The sequence below is a fragment of the Wolffia australiana genome, chromosome 7 (assembly GCF_029677425.1).
Source record: "Wolffia australiana isolate 7733 chromosome 7, ASM2967742v1".
NCBI lineage: Eukaryota > Viridiplantae > Streptophyta > Magnoliopsida > Alismatales > Araceae > Wolffia > Wolffia australiana.
In genome coordinates this window covers 14,789,717-14,799,253 of record NC_135841.1, presented here as the reverse complement: position 1 = coordinate 14,799,253, position 9,537 = coordinate 14,789,717, and the positions used below count along the sequence as shown (strand labels likewise).

The following is a 9,537-nucleotide window of genomic DNA, read 5'->3' as shown; positions in this document are numbered from 1 at the left end:
CTTCATCTCTCCCTCCCCCTCTCTCCTTCCCTCCCGTTCTCTCTCTCCTTTCATGTCTCCCTCTTCCTCTCTCCTTCCCTCCCGTTCTCTCTCTCCTTTCATGTCTCCCTCTTCCTCTCTCCTTCCCTCCCTTTCTCTCTCTCTCTCCTCCCCCCTCTCTCTCTCTCCCTATCTCTCCCTCTCTCACACATTTTATAGTCACGCGTCTACGAGAAAACCGGAGACGTTTCCTAACCATCGTGAAGATGAAGAACATGACGCCATGTATAGAAATGCCGCATGCGGAGGTGGAAACAGACATAGGAAAACGCTTCTCGCCAAGAACCTCTCACTGCGAAGCCCGGCGGCGCTCGGCCGCCACCAGCGACCTCCGCCACCAGACCTGGAACGCTCCACTCAGGTCCGGGCACTCCACGCCCAGCTCGGCATAGCTTCCGAGCCACTCCATGAACAAGGCCTCCTGCTCCGGCAGCGGTAGCGTCAGAATTGCCCGCCCCGTGCATTCCTCCACCGCCCGCAGCTCCCCCCCCGCCCGTCGCCGCCGCCGCATCCACCCAAAGTCCGTCACCATCGGCCTGAGCCACGCCCGCAGCGCCGCCCGCCTCGTACCGCCGGAGCACCTTACCCTGGCCGCGCCTATGGCGCAGAATACCGCCCCGGAGACCCGGCTCAGCTCGAACCGCGCCATCGGCGACGACGCCTCCCACAGCCTCCGCAGCTCTTCCTGCCCCGCCCACCGCTCCACAAACTCTTCCCCCAGCTGCTGGTCCACGGTAAGCTCGAAGAGCCAGACCAGGTTCTCCGCCTCGCGGCTCACGCCTTCCGCCCGCCCTCGCCGGAGCTCCGCCGCCAGAGAAGCCATGCAAAGCTCGCAGGCCTCCAAAAGCGCCGCCTTGGTCAGCCCGCACGGTCTTTTAACGTAGACGGAGCTGCTGGACACGAGCCCGCTGACCAGGGCCTGCATCTTCTTCCTGTTGGGGCCGCTCTTGGCGTGGACCACGGCTCGGACCAGCTTCGCGCCGAGGTCCGGGGGCTGGCCGAAGATCCGGCCGAGGATGTCGTTGACTGCCGGGTCGTTGATGACGTGACGGGAGAAGAGGACCTTGATACGATGCTCCTCGTCTTCACTCCAGGGAACTGCCTCGAGATAGCTCAAGCAGGAGGCCACGCCCTCCTTGAACTTGATCACCGCCGCTACCTGTTCATCGCATTTTTAACTGGGATCAACACTACTGTTTCAAATAATCAATCCAAATTATAGATGATGAGCTGACGAGATGGGTAATTCGGTAGGAAACAGTACTGAAAGATGATATCAAAAGAGGGTTTTTTTTTTTGCGGAACAACAAATTCGCCCCTAAGGAGAAACTGAGAGCACGAAGAATGAATTCCAGAAGAAAACACGGGCAGGACGCGGCAATTCATGAGTTCGAGAGTCAGAAATTCATCCGAGAAAACAAGAACGATTTCAGCACAAATGGGTTTTCGAGGATAAGATCCTTTTTCTTTTTTATTTGTTTCTGCATCAATCCAAACCAAATCAGGAAAGAACCGCCGGCTAACCTCAAGCATGTCAATGGCGCGAGAAACCCCGCATTTGGCGATGAACTTGATCCGATCCTCCCTACACATCATCAGCTCGAGCACGTCTTTGAAAGCCGCAACATTATCCACCTCTAAAACTTCGATCTTTCGCGATCTCTGAGATACTTCCGATCCCCACCGTCGATCGCCGGCAGCGGCCATGGCGGAAAAGAACTTACTTTCCCTGCACAATACAGCCTGATCCACCTCCACAAACAAAACCCTCCCATCCTTTCCCTTCAAGGTGAGAGTCGAAACCCCATAACAAGGCTCCACCGCCGAGGAAGAAGAAGGAGAAGAGAGAGAACCCGGCGGAGCCCCGGTAGTGGGCGGCGGTGGATCGACGGTGGAGATCGAATCGATCGGGGAAACCCTGCCAGGGGAGAGCATCCGACGAGGATCCATGAAGCCCAGGCTCATCTTGGCGCTAGACGAAGGGGAGCTTTGGAAGGACGAGGCGGAGACGGTTTTGCGGGGATTAACTGGCGGCCCCGGGTTGCAGTCATGGCGCCTGGTAAGGATCTCGTGGCTTTGCAGAACGACCCCCAACGAGCAGCACCACGCCCGATTCATCTCCTGGTCTTTACCCCGCCGCCGCCGCCTGGCGCGGCGGTGGCCGGAATCCGCCATGCCAGAGAAGAAGAGAGAGAGTCTCTGCAAGAGGGCTGAGCTCTCAACCACGGTTGGAACTCGGGAGACGAAGCCTGTATTTCAGATCTCTCTCTCTCTCTATCCATCTCTATCTTTAACTCCCTTTCCCGCTGGAGAGGGCTGGATTTAGTGATTGTGCGCCAGCACAGACGCAATTTTTGCAAGAGATTCTGCCTTTTCCGCTTACCCACCAGCCAGAAAATCCCACGACGAATTATTTGCTCCATAAAAAAGCAATAGCGACTGTTTTTTGGTGGCTTATGGATGACGTTGTAGATTTATTGTTACCCGATCAAAGCACTCTTTAACAATAAATCTTTGAGAAAATTTATTGTTAGGACGTCAGATTTCTCAGATTCGACGCCTGGTCCTAGTGAGTAACGTTAGCGAGGGGGGTCACGGGCGAGAGTGCGACATACAGAGATAGCGAGGGCCAGCGACAGCAATCTCTCTCTCTCTCTCTCTCTCTCTCTCTCTCTCTCTCTCTCTCTCTCTCTCTCTCTCTCTCTCTCTCTCTCACACTCACACACACACACACACACACACACACACACACTCAGTGGAAAAGACAGAAATAAGACGGAGCCTATCCTCAACGTCCTTACTGGCGATGCCTTGTTCCTTACACTTAGATGGGAAGACGGATCAGAAAGTCGCATCAAGGGGGAAAATTAAGTGAGCCCATAAGGATAACGTCTATGCATGGGCGGCCTCTTCGGCATTGCCCTGTTTGGGCTTCTCAAGCCCAGTCTCCACAGCGGCGCCCTTACGCTGCTCCTCCCTCCTCGTCCGCGAGGCCTCGCTGTTCCTGTATATCGCATAAAGGATAAGCTGCACCGCGCCGAGCCCGCACCCAAATCCATTCGGCACCTGCGAAAAACCATACAGAACTATCAGGCTAAGTAGTTCCAGTCTTCCTTTATCGAGGAGATATCTGTTAAATATCAACATTCTGCCTAAATGTTAAGAGGAGAAGAAAGCGTTCAAGGTTTAAGGTTCGCATCTCATGTAACAAAAGCGCGCCTCTTGACCATGTATAGGTCAAAGGCAGGTTTTGCGGGGTAGTGTTGGAGAAGTAGTTAGTGCGAGAAGTAGAGCCCTTGGTATAAGCTAGAAGTTTAAGCTGTAAGCGCTCAAATTCTAACAGTGTATCAAAGCTAAGGTTGTTGTTTCAAATCCCAAAAAAACACACTATGAGCTATAGCTTTTAGCTCAGGGTTGAGCGCTGAAATTCTAACAAGATCCGACTGCTTACCGCGACGAACGGGTCGCGACCCAAAAGCCCAAAGACGAACCACGACGTGCCGCAGAGGAAGACGAAGAGAGAGAGCAGAAATGGCATGAACTCCACGCTCTTGGTCCGGATCACCAGCCTCTGCGCGCTCAGACATAAGGTCAAGTTTCACGGAAGAGTAAAATAGAGAAATGGAGAAGTTTTGAGGCAGTTTAGGGTGTCCCACTCACCATTACAGAAAGTGGGGAGGCGTACATGCAGATAGAGAAGACGGTGGCAGCGCAGCCGCAGAAGAGCTTCCTCTTCTCTCCGTGAAGAGCTAGCACAGAGACGAGCGCCACTGTAGCGAACACCGAGACGAGAACGAGGAGAAGGCTCAGCATTTTGGCCTTGGCCTTCTTCGGAGCGAAGATGAGGAAGATGACGACGTAGACGGTCTCCAGCACTGCTCCCGTACCGTTGAGAGAGTAAACCAGCATATTGTTCGGAGAGACGAAAGGAAGACCATACCTGCGCGAAAATATTTTATTTCTAATTGGCGTTGTAGAAGGTGAAGAATTGAGCTCGTCGTTCACCTACCATGCGGAAAGTAGACAGTTAAGAAGAGTCATATTGTAAGGGATGCCCGAGAACTGCTCCGTCGACTTGTTCCTTATGATTCTCCGAAATGTGACCCTGCGAGAATTGAGACAGTTGCATGAATTCTCTTCTGGTTCATCTCAAAGGTGGTAGCTGTTGCTGCAAGAAAGCGAGAGGAAGAGAGAGAGAAGGAGAAAAGGATTGACGCGTGAGCTAGTTTTTATTCTCACATAGGGGCGAGGAAGAGGAAGAGGCCAGTCGCATTCCCTGTGAAAGAAAAAGAGAGAGAGTGATGGAAAGTTAAGAACGATGGGGTGGAATGAGTGCAAGAACTAAATGATGGCGCGCTAGAGAGAAAACGGCAGAGAAATGGGTGCACCGAAGATCCCAAACAGGAAATGGAGGACGTGAACGGCGTCCATCTCGGAGGTGACGAGAGCGAAAGAGGCTGTAGACGGCGCTCTCGGTAGAGACGGGTCCGTGGCAAGTCTCTGAGAAGCGCGAGTTGAGAGACAAGATGTGGTCTTATAAAGAGAAATAGAAGCACACACTCAGAGAGAGAGAGAGAGAGAGAGAGAGAGAGAGAGAGAGAGAGAGAGAGAGAGAGAGAGAGAGAGCCCCTTCATGGAGGGCAGAGACGTTCTCTCGAGCTTGAATTCGTTCTCATCTCAATCACTGGACCCACCAAAAAATCGTCAGAGCTGAGAAACTACAGCATTTCGACAACTTCAAATTCCTCCCTCATCTTCAAATGTCTCTCTGATAAAGAGGGATTTTCTGAAGGCCAATAAATTAGGCGTCGCTCTTGTTGTTGGGTTTGATCAAGCAGTTGACTGAGAGAAAACGACGTGCCTCTCCCAGCTTCAGATCGTTCCTTCACCGACCCATTCAAAGACTCGCCAACTTGACCTCCATAAGACCTGAGAGGCTTCGATAAAATATGGGATCGTGATGATGATTAAGAAAACAAAAAACGATGTCGTCTTCTTTCTTCGCGCCGGCCGCTCCTCCTACTCCATCGCTTTCAAGTTCCCCTGACGTCACGGAACTCCTATCCAGCCTTCCCAAATCCCTTGTTCTCTTTCTCTCTCTACCCCCTCTCTCACACACTCCGCTTATTTTTCTAGACCTCTGGCGTGTGCCTGCATGAGGACAAAAGAAGAAGAAAGATGACAGCTTGATCGCACAAAGCTTTTAATATTAGGGCAGAATGGCGGAGAGAAAGGCTCAGAAGGGGTTCTGCCACGAGGGCTTAGGACTCCCGGCGGCAGCTAACGGGCCCTCCACCCACTCCGCCGCTGGGCAGTCAGAGCCCTGAAAATAGCGGCAGCAGGACGTCAAGGTCAGGTTCGACCATTAATGTTCTTATTTTGGTCGTCTGCAACAAGAACGATCCAGGGGAACCACTGCCACACCATTCATGGACGCATTCTTCATGAAACCATCCCCAGTTATTACCTGAACGGATTTTTTTGACTAGAACAAGTTTGTTCAGATCTCTTCAAAATATTCTTTTAAGTCTGATCACCCACTAATTTTTTTTCCAGACGGATTTTGAGACCAGGAACAATGTAATTCAAAGATCTCTTCAAATTATTCTTTTAAATCTGAATACCAGCTAAATTGTTTTCCAGACGGATTTTGAGACCACAAATAATTTAATTCAAAGATTTCTTCAAATTAGTCAATAAAATCCGATAACCCGCTAAGTTATCATCCAAACAGATCTTGTGACCAAGAACTTTAGTCAAAGATTTCTTCGAATCATTATTTTATGTATAAACGGATTTTGAAAACATTAGCAAGTTTAGTCAAAGATCTCTTCAAATATTCCTTCATACCTTAATGGATTTTGCAACCAAGAACAAGTTTTGTCAGATATCTTTTCAAATTATTCTATTATGTCTAAATGGATTTTGCAACAAAGAACAAGTTTCGTCAAATACCTTTTCAAATTATTCTTTTATATGTAAATGGATGTTGCAACCAAGAACAAGTTTTGTCAAATATTTTTTCAAATTATTCTTTTATGTCTAAATGGATTTTGCAACCAAGAACAAATTTCGCCAAATCAAATTATTCTTTTTAAGTCTGAATGGATTTTGCAGCCAAGAACAAGTTTTGTCAAATATATCTTCAAATTATTCATTTATATCTTAATCTATGTTGCTGTTGGATAATAATCTTGAATGAGTTATTTTAGGAGTTGATATTTGAATAATTCAAGAAATAACCAAGTCAGCATGGTATAGAGAGATGTGGAGGTAGGGGCTGAGTTTGAGGAGCAAAAGACTGGGTGTCTTGGAGGACCAAGTACATGGACAGGTGTGTGGCCATGTTTAGTTTGAGTCTATAGGCAGTTATGGGAGAATGCCTAAAAATATGTCTGAATTCCTTTGTTGTATTATGCTGTGTGCAACAACTGGTTCCTTATTCTCTCAAAGTGTTCTTTCTTCCTGTTTCTCTGTGTGAGATCAAGAGAGTGAGAGTTTAATCTTTCTTTCTCTGTGTGAGATCAAGAAAGTGAAAACTTTTTCTTTTTCCTCTGTGTGAGATAAAGAGAGTGAGTGCTTGTGCTTCCCTTCTCTGTGTGAGTAACTGAAATGAGAGAGCTAGGTTCCAACAGTTGCAACCAAGAACAAGTTTTGTCAAATGTTAATTCAAATGATTCTTTTATGTCTAAATGGATTTGCGACCTAGAACAAGTTTTGTCAAATGTTTATTCAAATGATTCTTTCAAATCTAACCAACCGATGTGATTATTACTACAATCAGGAAAATGGGGCTCATCTGGAGGTCTGAGCCAATGCCCATTTTACGTGGTTCTGAATCCGTCTAAGCGTCTACGTGCTTCGGCGGACCCCGATAACTTCAACTAATTATCCACTCGGACTTCGCGAGCAAGAACGAGTTTAGTCAAAGATCTCTTCAAGTTATTCATTTAAGTCTAATCATATACAATGTCGTGCTGCGGTTCGACTTGAGAATCAAAATCTCTGTTGATATCCGCCCATGGGATGGGGATTCTGCTGCAGCCTCGCCAAGCCGAGCTGCCCTTGCATCCCGTCAATGGCGTACTGCTGCCACATCATCTGCTCTTCAACGAGAAACTGTTGCTTCTTTCCCATATCCGAGATCTGCACGTACGACGGCGGCGCTACCGCCAGCGACGCGGCGAAGGGGTCACCCGCCGCCGGTGCTGCCGCCGGCAGCGCGAGCAAACGTTGGGCCTGCGGAAGCGAGACGCTGCTCGCGCTGCCAGTGAACTCCCCCGCGTTTGCCGCCGTCGGCGCGTGGTGGTACATCGCGTCTAGCAGAAGCTGATCGAAACCTCCGCCGAGAACTGGTTTTTGATCGGGGAGGCTGCTCGCTGATTGTACCAGAGCTGTTTCCCAGCTATCCGGTTCCTCTGTCGTGAACGCTTCCCATTTCAGCGTGGCGCCTCCTTCCCCAGCGCCGCCGCCGTCGAACAAGGCCAGCGCTAACTGGTTATCGTGTTCCTCCGGCTTGAGCGCGTCTTCCCATAGATTCAGAAAGTCGGCTGGCTCTTTCTCTAGCTGCGCTTCTTGTTTTTTCTCTTCTTCTTCTTCGTCTTCTTCGCAGGGAACGACCGTTATCGTCTCGGCGGGTACTTCGACGATGATCTCCGGGGCCGGCAAGGCTTTGATAGAGTTCATATCGGGTTCGGGGATGGGTTCGGGTTCGGGTTCCACTGGCTTCTTCTTCCTGCTCGCCAAGGCAGACTTCTCGCGTATGAACTCCTCCATGACGGCCAGTTTCTTGGGAGTTATCTTCTCGACGTCGGGGTATTCGGACGTTCTTGCAATCCCTGACTTCTTGCACCATGCGTAAAACAAGTCCAGCTCCTCCAACTGCTTGGAGAGGCGGGCGAAGATCTCGTGCACTCTGACGCAGTCCGAGACTTGAAGCTCCATGAATCGGTCGATGAAGATACCCATCATCTCCGTTAGATCGAAGTAAATCTGGTAGCTTTCCTTCACCATGGGGTACAACGCTACCGCCACAATCCTGTTGCTCTTCGCTGCACCTGCGAGTACTCCTCGATCAATCATAATAACAAAAAAGCGGCTTCAGCGACATAAGGATTGTACTCGTCAACGAAGTTCGATGTCGTGCCGTTGACATGACAATGAAGTAGTTATCTGTAAGTAGAGTAATCGATCGGAGTTCGATGACGTAGGTTTAACTCAAATCCCATTGTAAGAAAAGTAATCGATCGGAGTTCGATGACGAAGAGATAAAAAGGTTTAAAAATGAAGGTGGATGGCGTATTCGGGAATTTACCAGTGGGGCGACACGCCAGAAATCGCTCGAGCAGGAGTTGGAGGTGCTGAGTCCGGCGGAAGATACCCTCCGTCTTCAGCTCCCTTACGGGGGTGCGGCGAGCCGACGGCGGCGCCGGCTCAAGCACGTCGTCGTCGCCACCGCCGGTGCTCCGATTGCGGCAAGCGCGGCGGCCCTGCATGCGGAACTCGAGATGCTCGTCGAGGTACAGCGCGAAAGTCCGCACGAAAGCCGAAAAGTCCCTAGAATCGGACCTCGACGAGTCCCGGAAATCGGACAAGTTCAGGAACCGAGTTCCCTGCCGAGTGGCGAAGAAGAATTCGCGCTCGTACGCGGGGTCGCCCTCGTTCAAGAGACGGTGGACGAGGACGAGGCACTTCAGCGCCACGGCCCAGCTTCTGGTCTTGGAAAGGCGCTTGGCTATGGAGCGAATGCATGAACTGACGTGAAGCCTCGAATAACAAGTCAGGCTGAGTATCTCTCGAATGTACTTCTCTTCGGCTGGATGCTCGCTGTGCCGCGTCGCCTTCACGATGGCCACGTCAAGCTCCGAGACGGCGACGCCGCTTCCCACCTTGGCTAGGCTGATGCTAGTCTGGTCTTTCACCGCTCCCAGCGCCTTGCGAATCCTGCTTGGCGCCATTGTTGAGCCTTCGCCTTCTCCACTACGGTGCTATGGTGAAACCCTAATGCTTGGCTTTGTGGCCGATTCTCATTGTTTTCTGCTTCCCGGCTTCTGGTTTCTCTGCATTGGGTCGCCCTCTCCGCATGGCCAAAACGGGATGGTTGCCCTGATTTGAACCGGGCTATGGAAAGAATCTACGGATCATGCGGCTGTACCGGAGGAAGCTTGAGTTGGAGCTCGTTCGCACCGCCCATGCACAACCGTCTACCGTTTCGCCTCGTCCTCTCCCTCAACGGTTAATGTTTTTTCCATATCGACGTATGCAAAGTTCTAAGCTCATTAGGACACCCATGGGATTTGGTTAAACTTACACCTATTCTTTGTTAGGTGACATTTCTGTCGGTCATCCCTATTGGTCAAAGGCAGAATGTCAGAGTCAAAAAGTCAAAGTAATTGTCATGGTCAGGAGAGAGAACAATTGTGGGAACGAAGATTAGAAATGAACAAATAAGGGGATTAATGGTCTTGAATTGGTAGAAGTTGATTTAGAAAGAGGTGA

At 50.2% G+C, this 9,537-nt stretch overlaps 3 protein-coding genes and 1 long non-coding RNA gene across 6 annotated transcripts; 1 reads left to right on the top strand and 3 right to left on the bottom strand.

Moving 5' to 3' along the window:
- Window positions 1-246: 246 nt before the first annotated feature.
- LOC144705656 (PRLI-interacting factor) lies at window positions 247-2,343 on the bottom strand. Its single transcript, XM_078578427.1, has 2 exons — window positions 1,564-2,343; window positions 247-1,198 (listed from the first exon to the last, which is right to left on the bottom strand). Exons 1-2 carry the CDS (start codon window positions 2,212-2,214, stop codon window positions 329-331), a joined length of 1,521 nt encoding a protein of 506 aa, XP_078434553.1. The 5' UTR covers window positions 2,215-2,343; the 3' UTR covers window positions 247-328.
- A 463-nt stretch (window positions 2,344-2,806) lies between these two features.
- Window positions 2,807-4,778, bottom strand: SWEET1 (Nodulin MtN3 family protein). The gene is made up of 6 exons (XM_078578619.1): window positions 4,428-4,778; window positions 4,279-4,315; window positions 4,049-4,144; window positions 3,700-3,979; window positions 3,491-3,610; window positions 2,807-3,105 (listed from the first exon to the last, which is right to left on the bottom strand). Exons 1-6 carry the CDS (start codon window positions 4,468-4,470, stop codon window positions 2,932-2,934), a joined length of 750 nt encoding a protein of 249 aa, XP_078434745.1. The 5' UTR covers window positions 4,471-4,778; the 3' UTR covers window positions 2,807-2,931.
- Window positions 4,779-5,116: 338 nt separating this feature from the next.
- Window positions 5,117-7,209, top strand: LOC144705796 (uncharacterized). Of its 3 annotated transcripts, XR_013582115.1 has the most exons (4): window positions 5,117-5,533; window positions 6,252-6,373; window positions 6,824-6,958; window positions 7,084-7,209. It is a non-coding gene; the product is annotated as an uncharacterized LOC144705796 (long non-coding RNA). The 3 variants fall into 3 exon arrangements; XR_013582113.1 differs by lacking the exon at window positions 7,084-7,209 and having other exon boundaries at window positions 5,187-5,533; window positions 6,824-7,024; XR_013582114.1 differs by lacking the exon at window positions 7,084-7,209 and having other exon boundaries at window positions 5,206-5,390; window positions 6,824-7,024.
- On the bottom strand, window positions 6,960-9,095 carry LOC144705794 (putative clathrin assembly protein At1g03050). The gene is made up of 2 exons (XM_078578620.1): window positions 8,354-9,095; window positions 6,960-8,096 (listed from the first exon to the last, which is right to left on the bottom strand). The coding sequence occupies exons 1-2, from the start codon at window positions 8,994-8,996 to the stop codon at window positions 7,036-7,038; spliced, it is 1,704 nt and encodes a 567-aa protein (XP_078434746.1). The 5' UTR covers window positions 8,997-9,095; the 3' UTR covers window positions 6,960-7,035.
- Between the last annotated feature and the right edge of the window lie 442 nt (window positions 9,096-9,537).